Below are 23,871 nucleotides of genomic sequence, written 5' to 3'. Positions count from 1 at the left end.
ATGCTGTATGGCAGGGCTGTTGGGATCGCAAGGCTTGATCTGAAAATCATTTAGCAATGCAACACCAATTTCAAAAACGTTGGGATGCTTTGCTAGTTCTACATAAATACAGAATGCAATGATGTAAAACTATCATTAACTCATATTTTATTCACAGTAGAAATTGTAGTGTTTAAAGTGTTTAAACTGTGAAAATGTACCATTTTAGGAAAAAAATAAGGTAATTTTGAAATTGATGGCAGCAACATGTCTCAAAAAAGTTAGGACAGGGCCATGTTTACGTTTCTTTAACAACACTCCGTAACTGTCTGGGAACTGAGGAGACCATTTGCTGCAGTTTTGGAAGAGGAATGTTGTCCCATTCTTGCCTGATATAGGATTCTAACTGCTCAACAGTCCTGGGTCTTTGTCGTATTTTCCATTTTAAGATGCACCAAATATTTTCAGTTGGTGAAGGGTCTGGGCTGCAGGCCGGCCACTTAAAGTGGAGCTCCACCCAAAAGAGGAAGTTCTGCTTTAAATACTGGTCCCCAGTTTCCCATGAGGAATCGGCACCTTTGGGGAGTGGGGGGAGGGGGCATGGCGGGCACCCAATTTTGACAGGTACCTGCTCCCACTTCTGCTGTGATCGCCTAGGTGTCACAGCCAGGTGCCCACACTTAAGATGCAGGCACCTGGGAGTGAGGATGGGCGGTGAAACCGGCTGCAGTGAGTACACCGCTGGATCGTGGGACAGCAGAGTGGCTACAGTTTGTGTGGATGGCACTGCGAACTGTGTTCAGACAGGCATTTTTTAAAGCATTCATGAGCCCATGTAGTGATGTCCATCACAGAATCATGCTTGTTTTTAATGCAGTGCTGACTTAGGGCCAGAAAATCGCAGGTATCCATTATTTAACGTCTTTGCAATTTTACTTTGAACATTATTCTGAAATTGTTTGACAATTTTAAATGCAGTTTTTTACAGATTGATGAACCTCTGCCCATCTTTACTTCTGACTCTCTTAGATGCTCTTTTTATACCAAATCATGTTACTGACCTGTTGCCAGTAAGCCTAATTAGGTGCAAAATGTTCTTACCTCTCTTCCTTGTTAGTACCACTTACTTTGCCAGCTCTGTGATGCCCTGTCCCAACTTTTTGAGTTGTTGCTGCCTTCAATTTTAAAATAATTTTTTTTTTAAATGGTACATTTTCCCTGTTTGTACATTTTGATATGTTATTCTATTTTGAATAACATATGGGTTTATGAGATTTGCAAACCATTGCATTCTGTTTTTATGTACATTGGCTATAGAAAAGAATCACCCCCTATTAAAATAATAATGTTTTTTGCTTTGCAGTGTCAAATGAATACACACAGTTTTTGTTTTATACAGCTGTATTTGCTCAGTACAACTTCTAACATCCAAGTGAAAGATATAACACCAACATGTCAGAAAAGAAAAAATTCAAAAACAGAATCGCTGAGTTGAAAAAGGATCACCCCCATGTGTCAGTATTTTGTTAAACCACCTTTTGCTTTAATTCCAGCCTTGTTGGGATATGTCTCTAATAACTTTGCACATCTGGACTTTGCAATATTTTCTCACTCTTCTTTGCAGAACTGCTCAAGTTCATTTAAATTTGACAGTGACTGTTTGTGGACTGTAGTCTTCAAGTCATTCCACATATTTTCAATGGGGTTTAAATATGGGTTCTGACTAGGCCATGCAAGGACATTCAACATTTCTCCAGTGGGTCTTTTTCATGTTGGAAGGTAAACCTTCTTCCCATTGACAACTCCCTGGCAGAGGACAGCAGATTTTCCTCAAGAATTTGACAGAATTTTGCCCTATCCATTTTTCCTTCTATCCTGACAAGTGCTCCAGTCCCTGCTGCAGAGAAACCCCCCATGACAGGATATTACCACCTCCATACTTTACTGTAGGAATGGTGTTATTTGGATGGTGAGCTGTATTGGATTTCCGCCAGACATACCGTTTAGAGTTGAGGCCAAATCATTCCATTTTAGTCTCATCTGACAATAACACCTTTTTCCATGTGGCCTCAGAATCTTCAAGGTGTGTTTTGGCAAAGCTCAGTCATGACTGCATGTGGCCTTTCCTGAGGAGTTGTTTTTTTTCTTGCAACCCTCCCATACTAGCCACATTTGTGGAGAATCTGTGATATTGTCACATGCACACAATGACCACTCTTTGTCATAAATTCCTACAACTGCTTCAGAGTTGCTGTAGGCATCTTGGTAGCCTCTCTGACCAGTTTCCTCCTGGCTTTTTCATGCAGTTTGAAGCGACATCTTGATCCAGGGAGGGTCTGTGTTGTACCAAATACCTTCCACTTTTTAATAATAGACTTCACTGTGCTTCTTGATAAAGCCTTTGAGATTTTTTTGTATCCATCTCCTGACTTTCGGCTTTCCACATCTTTATCCTGGAGATATTTTGACAGTGCCTTGCCACCCATAGTTAATTGTCTGCTTCAGTTGCACTATCAGGGACTGAAATGCTCCAGGAAAGCTTTTAATTCTGAGCTAATCAAAATGACCACAGCCAATCACAGCTGAAAGTCAAATGGCTTTGTGTGCCATTGAGAAAGTGATTAGCTATACCTGATTGAGTTTAATTTTAGGAGGAGGTGATCCTTTTTCCAATACATTCTGTTTTTTATTTTTATTTATTTTTCCTGACATGTTGATGTTATATCTTTCACTTGGATGTTACAAGTAGCATAGGTAGTATATACAGCTGGATAAAACTAAAACTGTGTCTTCTTTTAAGGCTGGAAAGCAACAAAATGTGATATTTTAAAGGGGGGTGATTTTGTTCTTTACCCCCTGTAGTTGTTGCACAGCGTCCCAACTTTTCCAGAACTCTGGACGTAAAAACTTTCCCTCATATTTATTTCAGCAGTTTATATAACTCTCTCTGGGGAATTCAGCTTTAGGCCAGCCATATTGGGAGGCAGTCATTTAAGCCAGTATAGTTAAAACTAATAATCCCAGTGTCCCTAGATAATCCAAAAGGTGTGTGGCACTATTCAGTGCATGCTGAGTGGTGAGCCCATGACCCCTGTATGGGACCGTGTAATTGTTTTTCACCTCTGATGTTAATAGAAAGTTGTCTAGATTTTACACCCCGCTGATTTTTATTTTTTTTCTCTCAACTAAGTATACTAAGTACAACTCATTTTCAAACAAAAAATCAACCAAACAGATCCACACAACTCACCTTTAGTTATAGTTGTTTTATCAACTGTTGGAGTAATTTCAATTACTGATTGAAAATGGTTAAAATAATTAAAAATTGTCATTTACATAGCCAGCATTTGGTGTGTTAGCAGTTTATTTGTTGCATCTGGAGCTTTCTGTCTCTGTAAGAAGGCGGCTGTTTACTTTTTTATTCAGGTATGGCAAATAAAGTCTTGTAATATCTGGATAAGCACTGTTCAGCTATAATGTTAGGACCTCCTACCTAATATTGAGTAGGTCCTCGTTTTGCCACCAAAACAGTCCTGACCCTTTGAGGCATGGACACCACTAGACTAATAGACTTATGAACCAATAGGCACCAAGCTGTCAGTAGCAGATCATTTAAGTTCTGTGAGTTACAAGGTGGGGCCTCCAGGGATCTGCCTTTTTTTCCCAAACACATCTCACAAATGCTCAATTGGATTGAGGTCTAGAGAGTTTGGAGGCCAGATCAGCATCTCAAACTCGTCATGTTCCTCAACCCATTCTTGACCATGTTGCAGTGTGGCAGGGCTCATTATCCTGCTGAAAGAGGCCACTGCCATCAGGGAACACTGTTTCTATGGAGGGGTGTACTTGGTCAGCAACAAAGTTTTGGTAGGTGGTATGTGTGAAGTAACATCCACTTGAATGGTAGGACCCAAGGTCTCCCAGCTGAACATTGCCCAAACCATCACACTGCCTCCACCGACTTGCCTTCTTTCCATAGTGCATTCTGGTTCCATCTGTTGCCCAGGTAAGAAATGCACATGCACGGACCATCCACATGATGTAAAAAAAAAAAAAAAAGTGCATGCACATGATTTAAAAAAAAAATAAAAAATTGTGGACCATCAGACCAGGCCCAGGTGGTCCAGTAGTAATGTCCATTGTAGACGCTTTGGACATGGGTCAACATGTGCACCCTAACCAGTCTCTGGCTACACAGCACCATGTGCAACAAACTGTAATGCCCATTTTCCCTGCTTACAACACACCAAGTTTAGGAACAAGAAGTTTACTTGCTGCCTAAAATATCCCACCGACTTTCAGATGTCATTGTAACGAGATAATCATTGTTATCCACTTAACCTGTCAGTGGTCATAACGTTATGGATGATCGGTCGATATTGCAACAACAAAACTAAAAGATATTACATTGTACAAAATATGCTCAGCAGATGTGCTATTTATCTGCTCCATACTGAGCACAGCATGTCTGCTTCTTGTTCAGTTCATTGTATTCACTGCTACTACTGAAAAACTAATGCCAACTGATTGGCTAATCGTAAGTTGAGCCTTTATAACCAGGAGCCCAGACAAGCCATTTACACTGTTTGCCAAAGCCTCATACGTCAGTCTTGGCTTGGTTTATAGTATCTGTTTTAAAGAATACAATTTTACATTGAGGAATTAAAAGTGTTAGCATTCTTCTCCAGCTGTGTGCAGATAGGGTATTGTGGTACTGAAAGGTACTCTGTAGCTGGACACTAGTTGTCCTTGCCTGACAGTATGATAAGTACTTTTTTTATTTTCCTTTTGCCAAATCTCTCACTTGCATGAAACATTTTGTACTGCACATTGTCATTTTGATTGCATCATTAATTTGTCTGCTCTTTTCAAATTATCCAAAAAATGTGGATTGCAGATAGTTAGGGAAAAGCTTATCTATAACATAGATAAAGTGAAGGTAACAATATTGGAAGCTAAACAACTATGATTAGTCAGTCTTGCATTAAAAGTGATATAAGGAAAGCATTGATTGCCCCTATCAAAATGTTCTGAACCTATAAAAATACAACCTAGATTCTTCCAGCACTATCCTCTCTCAGCACACTGCAGCCTCACCCTGCACACATGGAGGTTGCACTGTCCAGTGTCACCTGACAAAACGTTGCAAGCTTGCCATAATGCATATGTGAGAAACCTGTTCAATCTAACTGCAGGGGATTACTTCAAGTATATCTAAAGCCAAAACGTTTTTTTTTTTATTAGTAGGGGATGGTTTCAGGCCCTGGTTTTTTTTTTTTATTTTATCTTAATTTTCCCGTTGGGGGTTATTCTATCACTGACTGTCTCTGAAACATGGCTGGAAGTGAGAGGAAATCTATCCAATAAAAAGGAAATCCTCTCTTAGACATTGGAAGATTTCCTTTATTCTTGTTGTGTTCTAGTAATGACCCAAAATTTTAGAATTTCCCTCACTTTTAGTCCTGATGACAGTGTTCACCAGGACTGGTAAATTTTCCCAGTGGACAAGACCGCAATAAAATTTGTGGTTCTTTTCTACTTCTATTTAAAAGGAGAAAATGGCTTTAGATATATTGATATATTTTAAAACTCAACTAAAAGTATGACTGCAGTCAAGACATCTTAGATAGATTGGGGGATTTTTCTCATAACTTATCAGAGACCCATCAGGACATGAAAGGATATCTCCCCAATGAAGATAAAACTTTTGACTGTTGTCACCAGAACAGATGTCAGATTTCCCCCATCTGCTCCAGTGAGAGCTGTATAAATTAGATTGCCCCTCACTTTCTGCAGCTCTCCAACTAGGGCACAGAGATACCTGCCAGAGGATCTTTTACCTCAAACTACAAAAATAAAAATTGCTGCTGTTCTACATTATTGGTTAGTTCACTGCACATTATTTTAGTGTCAAGATTTTCATTTTATTGGAGAGCTGTCTAGAGTCACTCTTAAGGCATATCTAAACCAAAACAAAAATGTCATATATTTCAGCTTGAAAATCCCTGGAATGTGGCGACTGCAATAGTTTTTTTTTGCAATTTTTCCCCCCTAAATTTCTACCTGGTGATCCAGGCACTAACACACTTCCTGTCATAGGGTGGCAACACTTTCTCACTTCACTCACTGTACTGTACTCACTGTAGCATTGTCACCCTAGGCTGGAAGTAACAGGGAGTTACAAGGACACTGGATTTCAGGCAAGGTTACTAAGTATTTTTCTTTACATTCAGAAAATGTTCTTGAAAAAAGAAAAACCCAAATTCAGCCACCACATCAAAGGACTGGTAAACTGTAATTTATTTAATTTTTATTCTTCAGCTTAGATTCACTTTCAGTTACTTTCCATCTAGTGAACTGAAAAGTTGAGCTCTATTAAATTATTACACAGTTTCCAGACTGGCTTCTGTCACCATTCATGAAGGACAGGTACATTTCAGTGTAAAAAAACCTGCAGGTTTTGTATGTTTGTTGTGATAATTGCATAAACGTCATTTATGTAACTCAGAGCATATACTTTCTTATCTTCTGTGTAGCTCTGAATATGTATCCCTTTTTTTATCTGTCTTGTTTCCAGGGATTACCGGGACCAATAGGAGCTCCAGGACCAAAGGGAAGCCGGGTTAGTGTCATCCTATAATTTACACCCCGATGTTTGAGATATTCTCTTGTAGCAGAGACAACTAGAGGATTCTGGGATACCCACTGGAGTATCAAGTACACTACTAATGTCTATCATATTAGGAGTATGAGCTTGATTGGAGGAAATGTATTTATAGTTTATTATTTTGTGGCATGAATTAGAACTCATTTAAACTGTATTTGTAGTTCATAATGATTTTGTCTAACTTGCAGATTATTTTCAGCTTGTTTTATACTTTATCAGCACAGAAAAGCAGAGCTGAATTCCCAGTGCCTAACAGGAAATGATGTTGCAGTCCAAATCGCGGTTTCAGGTCTTGACCTACAGAGCAGATAATCGCAGCTCTGGTTGTAAGATGCATAAAAGCAAAGCAATAATTATTCCAACAGTGGTTGTAATAATTGCTGCTTCTGTTTAATCACATTATAAAATGGTTGTCAAAATATAGTATGGAAGAACAAAGTGGTAAGGCCACCAGAAAACCAGAGAGTATTGATTGCTGTATTGCATGTTATCTGCGAAAAATGTCCTTGATACTTCAAATATGACTGTATTATATGCTGAACTCTAGGAAACAACCAAATAAAATACAGTATGAAAGATCTGTTTTACCTGCAAATGCATTTACATTCTGTCCTTCCAGCCCTGACTTTTATATAGTCTCATCCAGCCTTTCTCATAGAATATTTTTCAGGTCTAAGGAACCCCTGCTAAAAATTTTATCTATAGCCCATGGTATGTTATCAAATACACTATACATATAATAATAATAATAACATAATAACAAATATGGCATGCCTAGAGTATTTGACACTCATGGTAGATAATTTTTAACCCTAAAATGCACTCCGTTAAAATAAATAATTTTTAGATGTGATCTTAAAATAATTATCAGAAATAATCACAAAGTTGAAATCGGCGGTCACTGGAAAAGTGCCTCCTTTTGGTGGTTAATGAAAAAAGAGCCAACCTTATGGACATCTAAAAAGATCATTGACTGACTCTGCCAAGTGATGTTTGCTCTGCAACTATGTACACACTATGAGATGGGAGCTCAGTCTACCACAGCTCAAGGGAACCCCTAGCAACCTCTGAAAGGAACCCTGGTGTTCCAGGAAACCCTGGTTGAGAATAACTGACTGATCCCTTCACCTAGCACTGTCAGCATGGCGACCGAACTGTTTCCTCCTCTGTTAATACAAGTAATAAACCTAGGTTTTGTCCCTGCTCCCAGCCTGTTATTGCACAGTGAAGGAGAAGCAGAAGACTGATAAGCGTATCTTCCTGTCACTCTGATCACTTCATTAACATATGACCACTACAGAACAACTGATTGACTGCTAGTCTTGCCCCTTCCAATCTTAAGCTGGCTATATACCAGTAGAATTTAATTGTACATTTTTTGCTGTAAAGCCTAAGTATAGCTAAAATAAAAAATTGAAAAAAAAAAAAACAGCACAAGGAATATAATGTACAGTCAGTAGGAGGCGTCCCTTTTTGCTGATTACTCTTCTGTTAGTAGAAATCCTCCTCAGTCCATATCCCCCCAAACCCCAACCTCTGCTACTGTAATCTTAGGGCGTGGCAGGGGTTAATACAACTAACAGGCTGTCACAGGCACCTATCAAGAGAGCCCGGATATGTTTGCCTTTTCCATGCAGCTGCTCCATTCATAGACGCATCTGTGAATGGAGAATTGATTGAAAGGACCTCCCCCTTCAATCATATATCCGGTTTCATTCATTGACGCTGTAGTATAGCTTCTATAAATGGAGCAGCTGGATGGAAAGGGCAGGCATAGTCAGGCTCTCTTGATGAGAGCCTTTGACAGCTCATTTGTTGTATTAACCCCCCACGAAGATTACAAAGGCAGGGGTGAGGAGTGCATGGACTGAGGAGGCTTTCTACTCACATTAGAGGAATCCGTACAAGGGACCCGTCCTGACTGTAAATTATGTCCCTTGTGCTTATTTTAGTTTTTTTATTTTTGGCTACACTTTGGCTTTAAGAATGATTTTCTAATCGTTAATAGGTCACATAAGTGATCGAGCAAATTGCTAACCGTGAACATGGTTTAGTTTGGGAAAATATATTAATTCCAAAGTCAAATGTTAAACGTGGACAAAATTGAATGTACAATGAGTTTTCAAACGAATGTTCTCTCAAAAATCTACTAGTGTATAGCCAGCTTTAGTCTGAGCTCTGATAAGCAAAGGGTTGCAAGAGACAAATTTAAGTACTAGCACTAGTTGCTTGTGAAAATACAGTTATTGCGTTTGTGATTTGTTAATAAACACATAACTACACGCATTAATGTTTTTGTTTTTTTTAATCTCTTCATTGTTCGGTTTCAATTGTGTTTTGACATATTTGCATTTGCTCATTTAAGTAATGTGAATAAAACAATCAGAGCAAAAATGGTCATAATTTCTTCTATATACAATGCAGATAAATGTATTGCACTTGGAAACAAGATATAATTAACCATGGAACCTGCATCATTAATTACCATTATACTTATTTATCCAGATATATACTGTTCATCGGAATGAGGCCATATAACGTAGATAGCATTTCTTAAACGTATCTGCTGTAGATTCATTACAGGTTTTGCATTTTTAGAGACGTATACTTTCAGAGTTTTTCAGCAGTGGGGACCCACTTGCACTTTGATAGTTAAATTGCTGGTAGCACACTGAGAAGCAGAAGACTGGGTTGTGGGATTTAGTACCTAGCGAGTCCAATAGCTCCAAATCTGATGGAAGGTCTGGTGTTTTTTTATGTAATTTCTTTGTTTAATACCCAAAAATATGGGCACATGAACTTTGTTAAAAATTGTAAGTCGAAGACATATAAGGGTTGATTTACTAAAACTGGACAGTACAAAATCTGGTGCAGCTGGGCATGGTAGCTAATCAACTTCTATCTTCAGCTTGTTCAATTAAACTTTGAGAATAAAATCTAGAGGCTGTTTGTTTTCAATGCAGAGTTGCACCAGATTTCACACTCTTTAGTTCTACTAAATCAACCCAGTTTTATTGCTGTGGTGGATTAGCCAGTAATAGTTCTAATTCATCAACTAGATGAAGCCCACGTCAAGCCCATGAATGCTCCGTGTTCTGACATTTGGAAGTGCAGTTTAATCTTAAAGGAAGCCAGTTGGGTTAATGTAAAAGTTGAAATGGTCTTAAATGATCATGGGGGCTTACTGGTGAAAATTATGAACATTTACACCCTCCCCCATATTTGAACAGAATTTTATTTGATACTATTATGCACACTTACGTGCTGATACACAGTATGTGTTATCAGTATTCCATAGTTACATACATAGTTAGCCTGGCTGAAAAAAGACAAAAGTCCATCCGGTTCAACCAAAGATCAGCCAGTTGACAGGGTAGCAGCTGTCAGACCTTAGAGGACTTCTTATGTCTGATTTAGCCTCAAAGTAAGGAAATATTGGGGGGAAGGGGAATATATATTGTATGTGTGTTTGTATGTATGTGTACTATATTGCCAAAAGTATTGGGACACCTCTCCACCCCTCCAGATCATTGAGTTCAGATGTTCCAATCACCTCCATGGCCACAGGTGTGTAAAATCAAGCATTTAGGCATGCAGACTCCTCCTACAAACATTTGTGAAGGAATGGGTCGCTCTCGGGAGCTCAGTGAATTCAGGCGTGGTACCGTGTGCAATAGGTCCATCCAAGAAATTTCCTTGTTACTAAATATTCCATGGTCAACTGTTAGTGGTAGTATACCAAAGTGGAACCAGCTGGGAACAACAGAAACTCAGCAACAAAGTGGTAGGCCACATAAATTGACAGAGCGGGGTCAGCGCACGCTGAAGTGGACAGCACGCAGAAGTCGCCAACTGTCTGCAGAGTCAATAGCTAAAGACCTCCAAACTTCATGTGGCCTTCAGATTTGCACAACAACGGTGCGTAGAGATCTTCATTGAATGAGTTTCCATAGCTGAGCAGCTGTGTTCAAGCCTTACATCAGTAATGCAAAGCGTCAGATGCAGTGGTGTAAATCACGCCACCACTAGACTCTAGAGCAGTGGAGACATGTTCACTGGAGTGACGTATAACTGTTCTTTGTCTGGCAATCTGATGGACATGTCTGGGTTTGGCGGTTGCCAGGAGAACTGTAGTATAAAGTTTGATGGAGGAGGGATTGGCCCCCTAGTTCCAGAGAAGGGAACTCTTAAGGCCTCAGCATACCAAGACATTTTGGACAATTTCATACTCCCAACTTTGTGGGAACAGTTTGGGGATGGCCCCTTCCTGTTCCAGTATAACTGCGCACCAGTGCACAAAGCAATGTCCGTAAAGACATGGATGAGCGAGTTTGGGGTGGAGGAACTTGACTGGTCTGCACAGAGTCCTGACCCCAACCCAATAGAACCCCATTGGGATGAATTAAAGTGGAGACTGCAAGCCAGGCCTTCTCGTTTGACATCAATGCCTGACCTCACAAATGCGATTCTGGAAGAATGGTCAAACATTCCCATAGACACTCCTAAACCTTGTGGACAGCCTTCCCAGAAGACTTGAAGCAGTTATAGCTGCAAAGGGTGGGCCAACTCAATATTGAACTCTACGGACCAAGACTGCGATGCCATTAAAGTTTATGTGCGTGTAAAGGCAAGCGTCTTTTTTTTTTTTTTTTGCCAAAAAAGTTTGTGTGTATATGTATGTATATATATATATATATATATATATATATATATCTGTGTGTGTTTATTTTTTATAAATGTAATATTATTAACATCTATCTAATATGCTAAGTTGGCAGAGTTCAGAGAAAAAAGGCTTTACAGTCGGTATGACAGCTATAGCATATCACATAAACAAGTGATTGACCAACATTCTCTGGGTGTCGAGACATTCTGCAAGAGCAGCCCAATGCCTCAAAGCCCTTAGATTTTAACTATGGAATATAACTCTAGAGAGTTATAGTAGTTTAACATTGAAGTCTAAATTGTTTGTATTAGCCCAGCTGCGATTGGTTGATTTTCGTTTTCAACATTTCCCATGATTTTATTGCTTGCTTATTGGTCAAGGCTAGTAAATATATCAGTGCTCCAGGTGGCTGCTGCTTGGTCTGTTGTGCTAAAGTATGGAATGCTTTGACTGGTTTCTGGCTCATCTAGCATATACTAATGCCCTAGATACCAATTTATCTAGGTCTGTGAAGACCTGAAAAGCATATCATTCTAGTCAGTATAGGAAAAGAACTAATGTTCTGATAAGCCATGGGTTTATCTAACATAGCAGATGTAGACATGTTTGTGGCTGTGTTACCCTTTTATTGATTCAGCTAGCTCATGTTTTTCACTCTGAACCTGCCTGCAAACCTTGGATGGTGGTAGGTCATACATGGAAGACATGCCCACAGACAAATTATGAAAACCTTCAGAGAGCTTAAGGGCGTTTTTAGGGCCCATGGGGACACATCACATCATGTTTACTCACTTGTGTAACCTTCACCCTTCAGAATGCTGCATTATGATTTTTTTCATCCATGAAGGGTAGATTCACTTTATTTAGATATCAGTGGGCTAAGAGTCTTTCATGTCTTCCCATGAATGTCGCAGGTGGAGTTTGGAGAGAGACTTCTTGATTACCTGCTTAAATGCTTATGAAGCAGTGGTTTGAATGAACCTGGAAGTGTTCAAGATTCCGTACTCATGGTTTATTTGCTACAGGAAATGGTTGGTATACATGAAGTATCCTGGTCCCTTTGGTTGCTGTTCTGGGCTGTAGTTATATTTTATTGACTTCTGTCTAAGTCTAGATTAAGCCTGCCCCTTGCAACAGTAAGCTCCGCCCAATGTCATTCATCTGTCAAATGCCAGAGCCTCTACTGCCCAAATTTGAATGTCTTTGGAAAAATGGCAACATCTCAGTCTGTGAGATCATTCTATGGTGGTAACATGCTCAACGCTTGAATGTGACTTGGTACAAGACTTCTGTCATCTCCTAGACATAAGTACTCAGACTGAGAGGGGCAGCACTTAGGAATGAATTTGGTGAACAATGGGGGAGATTTACTAAAACTTGTGCACACAGAATCTAGTGAAGCTGTGCACAGTAACCAGTCAGCTTCCAGGTTTTATTGTCAAAGCTTAATTGAACAAGCTGAAGTCAGAGGCTGTTTGGATACTGTACACAGCTGTACCAGATTCTGTGTGCACCAGTTTTAGCCAAGTGTGTATATGCTGATAAGGAACATTCTGACATGTAGAGAGAGCATAGTAAACAGAGGGGTTAGCTCATCAATGTTCTGCTGCTCCTTAACTGTCCAGGATGATGACAAAGCTGTATTGATTAACTGGAACAGAGATTTCAGATCTGCAAGCTGGCTGTGCTACCTGGCGCGGCAGTGTAAATTACAGGAATGGATAACCTTGAATGCAAATCCTTTAGCAAGTAAAATAGCTCTTGTATATTTGTGTGTTTAACTGTTGTATGAAGCCCAAATTTCAAATCTAGAATGGTCAGTAGTTTTATGTAGATACTCATACATAATTAAAAGCAGTAGTGTTGTGAATGGGAATGATTTTATATGAGCTTAGAGTCCTCCGCTCAGTTGGTTTAATACCTTGTCTCCTATTAGAGTTCCCCACTTTTGCTGTATGATCCCAGCTGCTCAAAATATCTATATTCAGAATAAACACTGCTCTGTAATCTGTGGGCAGTAATTGCGCTCACAGTCCATGGCTAGAAGTTCAGAAACAGTTTACATTACTGAACATTAACTGAGGAACACATCTTGAAGCCATATGCAAATGAGACGTCTAGGTTTTTTTTGGGATCATCTGTGCTTGGTGTCTCTTGAAGCTCATTTAAAAAGACCATGTTACTTTTTTTTTTTTTTTTTTTTTGAGAATATTAATCTTGTATGTCACTTTGATGAATTATTGCAGCTGCATATAGTTAGAGAGAACTGCTTCTGTTCCAACATACATAGTGTCAGAGGATATTAGTGAGGTTTTGGGGACCTACTTATAGACCACACTGGTCTACAATTTCTTTTCACAAAGTGCTAGGAACTTAATTCACTTTTGAATAGATACTTGTACTAAGTTCTTGTCTTAGAACGTTTTGAAGACAGAAGTTCAGCATCATAGCCAGGTAACCAGCATTGTTTGAAAAGTAGGGTGGTGAGGTGCTGGGCTCCAGGATAAATAAGGAATCTGCGATAAATCTGACCCTCTGGATAGCCTACTTAGGAAGGGTAAAAGAAACAGAGCGCCAAACAATGGATATCCATCTAGGTGTGATTCTTTTTTCTTTACGATGAAAATGTTCTTTTAACAGAGTTGCTACCAATGTGGGGGTTGTACAGAAATCTCTCTTTATCAGGGCTTGAATTAATTGTGCCAGAAGAATCTGGACAGTGGATTGCTGTTCTAAGGCTTCATTTATTTATGCTGCTTGATTAGTAAACTACAACTGCATCCTATAATTAGATTCATTGTCCAGATTAGCACAATTAACCCAAGCCCTGATGAAGGAGGATTTCTGTACAGCCTCTGAAACATGTTGGCTGCTATTCTGTTACAGAACCTGAGTGCTAAAGATGTATAATAACACATGGTAGCTCTTGCACAGTATTTTCAGTCATTTATGTGCAGAAGTAGCAGAAGACACTGTGGCAGAGTGGAGCTCATAGATCGCTGGGGAGACTTGATTCAAAGGTAGATGGGAGAAAAGGTTACAGAAGCACCAGGATTATGATACATGAAACGCAATGCTTTGTCAAGGAGTGTGGGCTATGAATTGGTTCCAGTGTGTGATTTCCTTGTACATTTTATAGTACGCCATCCTCTGTTAACTCGTGCCAAGTCTAAAAAGTTAACCAAAACATTGTGCTTCTTTCAATCTTTGATCTGGAACATATTACCAAATGCAGTAACTTTCTAATCTCATCTTCCGATACTCACAGCTCTTTTCTGTGGATGGATTGGAAGCTGCAGAACGGCATGGCCAGCTTTGCTCTCTCTACGTGATAGAGTGGCTGCAACATCAAGAACTCATAAACCGCCTTTAAATATTCAAGCTCACAATCAATCTGCATCATAGGGACCTGGCGACTTCCATATCTGTAGACTGATATTGTTTAGCGACTATCATCTGATTTTTCTGGGCTTGTTCTGCTTTTCTGGGTGGTAATGCAGATAAATGTGTTATTAATGAACCGTTGAAAACCTTGGTTCTTTTTTTTTTCTTGTTGTTTGCTTAACAAAATATTGGGTCTGTTTTATAAATACTGTACCAGTGCTAAGCAAAACTGTGATGTTGCCAAAAATCAGCCAATATTATGCTTCTGTAGCTTTCATTCCTATGTTAAAACATGCCAGCAAGTACCTGATTGGCTACCATGTCTACCACAGCTATGTTGTTCTGGTATAATTATGTAAACCAGCTATGTTGTTCAGTAATTATTGCTATTAACTCCTAACTAGAATTTTTTACAGTAGGTTCCTGTCCTCCTATGCCACACACCACCTGCGTAGAATACCACGGTCCCTGATGTGACACCCTGCCTTCCTCCTGCATAGAATGCCACGGTCCCTGGTGTGAGGGTATGTGCCCTTGGACTACATCGTGGAAGCCAGCACCATGCAGTCCATGGGCATATACACTTGCCTCAAGGTTTATCTCATCACGGAGAACCTCAGACCAGCGCTGGAGGAGACATGGCTGTACCAAGAGCTTGACGCCCCCCAGGCGGGTAGGAATGGTTGAGGCTTGAGTTGGTTCTCATGTGTGTTTTTTTTCTTTTCCTTGCAGGGCTATATTGGCCCTCCGGGATTATTTGGCCTTCCTGGAGCTGATGGAGAACGCGTGAGTATTTTTTTTTTCTCATTACTAACATATACGTATACTGTTAGTCCTTTTTGCTTTTTTTGTTATTTGTTTTTTTTTAAGCTACAGTGAGGAACAGAAGTATTTGAACACCCTGTGATTTTGCAAGTTCTCCCACTTAGAAATCATGGAGGGGTCTGAAATTCACTGTAGGTGCATTCTCACTCTGAGAGACAGAATTTAAAAAAAAATTCAGGAAATCACATTGTATGATTTTTAAAGAATTTATTTGTCTTGCACTGCTGAACATAAGTATTTGAACACCTGAGAAAATCAGTGTTAATATTTGGTACAGAAGCCTTTGTTTGCAATTACTGAGGTCAAACGTTTCCTGTAGTTCTTGACCAGGTTTGCACACACTGCAACAGGAATTTTGGCCCGCTCCTCTACACAGATCTCCTCTAGATCTGTCAGGTTTCGGGGCTGTCGCTGAGCAACACAGAGTTTTTGCTCCCTACAAAGATGTTCTATTGGATTTAGGTCTGGAGACTGGATAGGCCACTTCAGAACCTTGATATGCTTCTTACGGAGCCACTCCTTCGTTATCCTGGCTGTGTGCTTCGGGTCGTTGTCATGTTGGAAGACCCAGCCACGACCCATCTTCAATGCTCTGACTGAGGGAAGGAGGTTGTTGCTCAAAATCTCACAATAAATGGCCCCATTCATCCTCTCCTTAATACAGTGCAGTTGCCCTGTCCCCTTTGCAGAAAAGCACCCCCAAAGCATGATGTTACCACCCCCATGCTTCACAGTAGGGGTGGTGTTCTCGGGACGCAACTCATCCTTCTTTTTCCTCCAAACACGAGTGAAGTTTAGACGAAAAAGTTCTACTTTGGTCTCATCTGACCACATGACTTTCTCCCATGCCTCCTCTGGATCATCCAGATGGTCATTGGCAAACTTCAGATGGGCCTGGACATGTGATGACTTGAGCAGGGGAACCTTCCATGCAATGCACGATTTGAAACCATGACGGCGTAGTGTTCTACTGACAGTGACCTTTGAAACTGTGGTCTCAGCTCTCTTCATGTCATTGACCAGCTCCTCCCTTGTAGTTCTGGGCTGATTCCTCACCTTTCTTATCATCAGTGATACCCCACGAGGTGAGATCTTGCATGGAGCCCCAGTCTGAGGGAGCCTGACAGTCGTCTTTAGCCTCTTCCATTTTCTAACAATTGCTCCAACAGTTGATCTATTTTCACCAAGCTGCTTGGCAATTGCCCCGTAGCCCTTTCCAGCCTTGTGGAGGTCCACAATTTTATCTCTGGTGCCTTTTGACAGCTCTTTGGTCTTGCCCATGGTAGTAGTTGGCGTCTGACTGACTGCAGGGTGGACAGGTGTCTTTAAAGAGCTCAGACAGGTGCTACTAAGTTAGATAATGAGTGGAGTAGAGGTGGACTTTTTAAAGGCACAGTAACAGGTCTTTGAGAGCCAGAATTCTTGCTGTGTGGTGTTCAAATACTTATGTTCATCAGTGCAAGACAAATAAATTCTTTAAAAATCATACAATGTGATTTCCTGAATTTTTTTTTTAATTCTGTCTCTCAGAAATCATGGAGGGGTCTGAAATTCACATTGTAGGTGCATTCCCACTCTAAGTGGGAGAACCTGCAAAATCGCAGGGTGTTCAAATACTTCTGTTCCTCACTGTTGCAGTGTGCGGTGACTCATAGCAACTATAGTTAATTTTTCATTACTGTGGTGAGACCAGTGAAAGCGGGTCTGAAATTATTTGCATTGTCAAGGTTGCTAAGTTGCTCTTCTCCCTAGACATTAGGCACCAGAAAAGGCCAGAGAGTACTTTTTAAGTAGATTATTCTCCTCTACAGAACTCTGCTAGACTATTTTAAAAAAATGACTTCTGCAGTAAAAGGTGAGTAGATACGTCCACTGCCGAGTGACTTCTCCCCAGGAAAAAGCACTATCTTATTACATGTTTGTTGTGTCTTTGCAAATACTGAATCACAGAAAGTTGGTATTTCCCTAGGGCATTCTGTGGGGGTCTGATGGTGCTTTGCAGTGAAATTGCACCTTGCCTTTCAAATCGATGGAATAGAAAATTAGTGCAAAGTGCTTTGCACTAATGTTCTATTCCAGGCATCACTAAATGGCGGACCTAGCCACTGTTTCATCCAGACCTGATCACACCATTTAGGAGCCGCTTTTCCCCCCCCATCCTCCACCGTTGTTATAACAGCAGAGCAGACAGCAGGAGATAGAACAATTCTGGAGCGAGTGTGGAATAACAGTACAGTATTGAACAGGGAGCAGGAGCTGTCAAAACGTTTCTGGATCGGTGAGGGAAGCACAACACAGCACAGAGCGCAAGAGCTGCCGCGGTTAACTTTTTAAGTTAACCAGCGACTTATTGGAAGCAGGGCAGTCGTAGCAGCCAATCACTTGCTGGTTAATACAAAAAGTTAACCCCCACAGCACCCATGCTCTGTTCAATACTGTGCTGTTATTCCGCACTCGCTCCAGAAATGTTCAGTCTCTTGCTGTCTGCTCTGCTGTTATAACAGAGGTGGAGGATGGGGGGAAAGAACCGGCCCTGTTCAATGATGTGCTGTGCTTCCCACACCCCATCCAGAAATGCTCCACCTCCCGCCCGGGGGGGGGGCGGAGACACTATTCTGGCTGTGTGTGTGATGTAAAGGGGGGCAGTGCTGTGTGCATATGGTGGTGTTGGGGGGGTGATGTAAAGGGGGCAGTGCTGTGAAGGGGTGATCTAAGGGGGGGATTTGTAATGCGAGGAGGGGGTCATTGCTGTGGAGGGGGAGATGTAAAGGGGATGTGAAGTGGGGGGTAAAGTTGATGTGAGGAGGGAAGAGTATACTACGGGGATAGGGTGTGTGTGTGTGTGGTTTGATGTGAAAATGGCAGAGAACACTACTGTTGGGGGAGGTTTGTGATGTGAGGGGGTGGGACAGTGCTGTTGGGAGAGATGTAGAGGGGGGGCAATGCTGTGGAGAGCGAGACGTAAAGGGGAGGGGGCAGTGTTATGGGTGGATGTGAAGGGGGCATAGTTGTGCTGGGGTATGTGAAGGGGAAGAGGACTGTAGTGTGGGGGAGAAATATGAAGGGGGCAGAGGACAGTAGTGTGGGGCAGGGGCAACGATTTGAAGGGGGGTTTGAGGACTGCTGAAAATAATGGGGGTGTACTGTAAAGGGTTGGGTGGAGGTGGTGTGCAGGGGGTCTGAGAACACTACTGTGAAGGTGAAACTGATGTGAAGTTGGGAACTGTGACATATGGTGTGCGGGGGGGCTGAGGACACTGGAGTATAGGGATTGTGATATACAGTAGCAGAGGGTTGAAAAAAAAGCAGTTCGGACCTCTGTTGGAAGAAAATTTTACTGGTAGGAACTCCATGAGTTTTAAATCAGTACCCCTGTTCTATTCCATTGACTTGAAAGGTAAGGTGCCATATAGCACTTCCAGTACAATGTCATCCTCTACAGACCCTTGATACACCCTTGCAAATAACTCCAACTTCTGAGGTAAACTCAGCCTTCTGGAAATGGAAATTGTATTCCGGTCCAGAGCACTATCAGACCATTTATTTGACATAGCCCATTTCAGGCACAGGTATACAGAGCGTAGTAATTTCACAAACTCACGGGTAAGATAAATTGGACTAATTTTCTTACACCTATTACAGCGTAATGCAGTTGTGCCCCAGCTGATGAGTGTAGTCCCCCACCAGTTGCCCTGTGGCTGCAGTTGAGTATCATCTCAGGAGGTCGTTTTGTCACTGACCCATGGGTTTTCTTCCCATCACAGACGTTTTATCTGACTTTGGAAAATTTGATTTGCCCTAGAGATGTTAAACGTGGACATGACCATGTGCGACAAGCCAGAAAGGGGAACAGTCTTGGAATAAAACAGGCTGGCAGCAACACAGTGAGACATTTACCCCCTGTCTGTGTTTCCCACTCTGTACTTCAGTGTATCCATTACCTTGTTCACTGAGGCTAGACAGATACACAGCTAAGTTAAGGACACCACTGAGGCATGCACAACATCTTGTTTCATCAATGTCACTCTTTCATCACCAGTTTCTTGGAAGTTCTGCCTCAATTACTGAAATGGTAATACCCTTAAAATGTGTCATTGCTACCCATTGTCAGGTTGCTTGCCAACAGTCACTGACATAAAGTTACATAATCAAACCATTTTCACAAGTGTTGATCTAAAAGGAGGACACATTTGAGAAATGACATGAACTGGAGCTGTATAACAATGGTGCTAAATATTTCTTTATATTCCAGTTTGGAATACTTTCAAATGTTCAGGAGAGCCACTAACCAGTCGGTATTTGTAGTAACCTGAGAGGGGTAGCTTTTTTATTTACTTGATTTTTTTTTTTTTTTTTTTTTTTAACTATTTGCTTGTATTTTCTCTCTGTCCAAGTTGTCAGTGTCAGGCTGTAAAGCCATTTAAGGAGCTTTGTGAGCTCAGGGAAGTTATTTGACACTCTTGGCTACTTTTGACCACTTTTAGTTTGCGTTGCATTTTGTTAGAGATAGCAGGTCTTGTTAAGATCAATTTGACTTGCAGTCAAAGCAGTTCAAATGCAGCATTGAACACACTTATTTCATTAGTGCAGCCAGCAGTAAAAGGCTAAAGAAGCAATAAGAATGCCACACCAATGGTTGAAGAGTCCAAACTGATTTTTAATGATCTTTAATGGAGATATACGAAGTTGAAGCATGCAACACGTTTCGGGAACTCAGGCATTCCCCATTCTTCAAGGCTAAAGTATACAAAGTTCAAAGTATCATTATTATTATTATACAGGATTTATATAGCGCCAACAGTTTGCTCAGCGCTTTACAATATAACGGGAGACAATACAGCAACAATACAGTTCAATACAAGAGGGATAGGAGGGCCCTGCTCCTTGGAGCTTAAAATCTAGGACAGGGGTTAAAATTTTGAGTCCAGACCTACTAGCCGGTCACAAAACTTACTCTCAACCAGTTGCCCCACCCCGGGTCCGCCCAAACCCCACCCCCAGCCTGCCCCCAGCCACACCCCCTTAAAGCTTATGAAATTACATTTTTCTTTAGAATAAATAGTCCAAAATATAAAACTGTACACAGTAATGTATATCCCAGCTCCCCTGTACTCCATTATAGTGATATGACATGTATACAATATGTATATCACAGCTCCTTGTACTCCATTATAGTGATATGACATGTATACAATATGTATATCCCAGCTCCCCTGTACTCCATTATAGTGATATGACATGTATACAATATGTATATCCCAGCTCCCCTGTACTCCATTATAGTGATATGACATGTATACAGTAATGTATATCCCCCCTCCCCTGTACTCCATTATAGTGATATGACGTGTACACAGTAATGTATATCCCCCCTCCCCTGTACTCCATTATAGTGATATGACATGTATACAGTAATGTATATCCCCCCTCCCCTGTACTCCATTATAGTGATATGACGTGTACACAGTAATGTATATCCCCCCTCCCCTGTACTCCATTATAGTGATATGACGTGTACACAGTAATGTATATCTCCCCTCCCCTGTACTCCATTATAGTGATATGACATGTATACAGTAATGTATATCCCCCTCCCCTGTACCCCATTATAGTGATATGACATGTATACAGTATGTATATCCCAGCTCCCCTGTACTCCATTATAGTGATATGACGTGTATACAGTAATGTATATCCCCCTCCCCTGTACCCCATTATAGTGATATGACATGTATACAGTAATGTATATCCCAGCTCCCCTGTACTCCATTATAGTGATATGACATGTATACAGTAATGTATATCCCAGCTCCCCTGTACTCCATTATAGTGATAGGACATGTACACAGTACTTACTGTCCCCCCGAGTCCCCCGCGGCGGTAGAGAGGGTGCCTCTTCTCAGTGGAGGAGAGCGGACCCCTCCTGCACCTGTCCCTTCGGCAGCAGTGCCGCAGAAGCCGGAAACCGGAAGTTGTAAACCGGAACTCGGCTTCACAATGAGGCTTGGAGCGCAGGTGCAGTCGCTCCATGCTTCATCTGTGCTCGCCGCAGAGGGATTTCTCCTCACATTGGGCGAGCGGCTTTTTCAAGCCCTGATCTAGGAGTAGGGTTTTCATCGTCTCTATTCATTAGCGTCTTAAAAGATAGCAGATAGAAAAGGGTGTTATGTTATTCCGTATGAAATGTATTCATATTTCATCTTCTATTAATTACAGTGCAGTGTATGGAATAACACCCTTATCTACCTGCTATCCTTTTAACACGTTCATGATCAGACATGAAATGAGAACAGCCTTACCGGAGCCAGCGAGCTCTAAAAATTTTAATTCACTCCTGGCCAGGGGGTACTTTAATATTTCAAAGATCTAGCACACCCACATATGTTGAACAATAAAAAAAAATGACTAAGGTTTAATCCTAACCCACTCTACTAAATCAAAGCATTTTGTTTTGCTGTTGGAGAACTTCTTTCACTTCATGTCCAGAATCTGTTGTCACCAGGACAAGAAGTGAGTGGAAATCTCTCCCAACAAGGCCTAAAATAGCAGTAAAAACATGGATTCTGTTCATTCTCCACTGTCTACAATGCTAAAAAAATTGAGACATGCACTTTTTAAATACTGCCATTTGACTGCTGTAAAAACCTTTTTTTTTATGTGGTGATCATAGTGTATTTACAAGCATGCGGCCTCCTAACCCATCAAATGTGTAAATAAACAGGTACAGGAGAATACCAGAAGTCTAGAGCCAGCTAAGTTTAGTAAAAGTAAGTCTCCCTGTTTACATAGTCTTCACTTTTCTTTTGTAGGTCAGTTTGTTAAAGTGGGGATAATTGATAAGCACTTACTGTATGCGTTTTATAGACTTGTTAAACTCAGAAACTGTTCTGTCCCTGGGCTCAGTGGGTGACTGGTTTACAGAGACACTCTATACACAGAGGGAGCATGTAACTTCAAAGGAGTGTACATTGGGGATAGGATGTCATGACCCTCTTTAAATAAAGTTCTGTATGCTCAGTAATTATATTGGTTTGTCTGTTTACCCTGTTGCCTACTGCATTCATCAAGTGCTGACAGAATGGTGATCATCTGTGAATGAGCCCAAGAGATTTTAGAGTTTCTTTTCAAGGGATTGTTTACTTCATTATATCAAGGTCATAGGTAGACATGTTTTATATGTTTAATGGCACAGAGCAAATATGTGGAAACCATTTAGCCTACAAGCTCATATATGGCCACAATTTTTTTTTCTTTAAGGTTTGAATAGTATGGGGAAGAATTAGAACTTCTGTCAAGTTTGTATAGCTTGTCTAAAATCGAATGAAAGCGCCAAACAAAAGGTTTGATAGTCCAAAAGCTTTTAATATTGATATTTGCTTACAAGGAGACAACACAGAACAACAACACGTTTTGGGGGCTCAAAGATCTCCCATTCATGCTAATCCATTGTTCCACTGATCCTTGTCATGCCCAGGTTTTTTATGCAACAAACAATTAAACATTGCTGATTGTTACCTTAGAGTCCTCCAATCTCCCCATCACATTCAAGGCCTGAAGAAGGGGGAGATCTTTGTACCTTTGAAAAGCATTGCCTATTCCGTGTTTTCTCCTTGTGAGCAAATATCAAATAATAAAAGCGTTCTGAGGCTTAAACCTTTTGTTTTGTGCTCTCATTGGATTTTGTACATGTGATTCTTGAAATCCAGGCTCCCTGCTTTTGGGACACCCCACTTTTGCTGAGAGCCGCCTCACCGGAAGCACTGCTGCAAATGCAGTCTGATTGATCTACTGATGGTTTTCATCCAGTGTCTCATTTCTACTTGTTTTAAAATTGTATTGCTGTCTGTGTGTACCAGCAGTGAAGGGAGTAGTTTTTTCCTTTGGGACAAAAGGTGAAAACTGTCTAAGAGGGGAATTCCCTTAACTTTTTGTATTTTTAATTCACACTTTTAGGCAGAGGTGAATGCAAAAATATATCTTTCAGTAACCGTAACAATGTTTCCATAAAGCTAAGCTCCAATTACACAGCTAGATATACAGTTAAAATGCGTATATTTGAACCATTGTACCTGCCAAATGATTTTTAATTCTGTGCAGCCATCAAAACTTTAAAGTAAAAGCTAAATTCCAAGCAAACCGCAAAATACACAGATTAAATATAAAAGAGCTGTTTTACCTGCAAAGGTTATGTGTCTGTGCAACCAGTCCCGAGATCCACACAGTGGGCCACACCAAATAGCCCTGTCTGACAGGACAAGAGACCTGGGTTTACCTGGTTTCAGCAGTTCAGTCTCCTCCCTGTCCACACTGTTCATATATCCCTATAAACCGGTGGGTGTAAATGGACTTG

The 23,871-nt window shown here is 40.8% G+C and overlaps 1 protein-coding gene across 2 annotated transcripts in view; it reads left to right on the top strand.

Annotated features, from left to right (window-relative positions):
• The window catches only part of COL27A1 (collagen type XXVII alpha 1 chain), a 592,361-nt gene that overhangs the window by 140,748 nt on the left and 427,742 nt on the right, over positions 1 to 23,871 (top strand). For both annotated transcript variants that reach the window (XM_089692938.1, XM_089692937.1), the window contains exons 10-11: positions 6,557 to 6,601; positions 15,429 to 15,482. In XM_089692938.1, coding sequence (XP_089549064.1) covers positions 6,557 to 6,601; positions 15,429 to 15,482 — 99 coding nt within the window. The remainder of the gene's footprint in view (positions 1 to 6,556; positions 6,602 to 15,428; positions 15,483 to 23,871) is intronic.

The sequence above is a fragment of the Staurois parvus genome, unplaced genomic scaffold, assembly GCF_062004578.1.
Source record: "Staurois parvus isolate SC_StPar_1 unplaced genomic scaffold, SC_StPar_1.0 ptg000608l, whole genome shotgun sequence".
In the NCBI taxonomy this organism is placed as follows: domain Eukaryota; kingdom Metazoa; phylum Chordata; class Amphibia; order Anura; family Ranidae; genus Staurois; species Staurois parvus.
The sequence above is the reverse complement of the archived record's forward strand: the minus strand, read 5'-3'. Positions and strand labels throughout refer to the sequence as shown.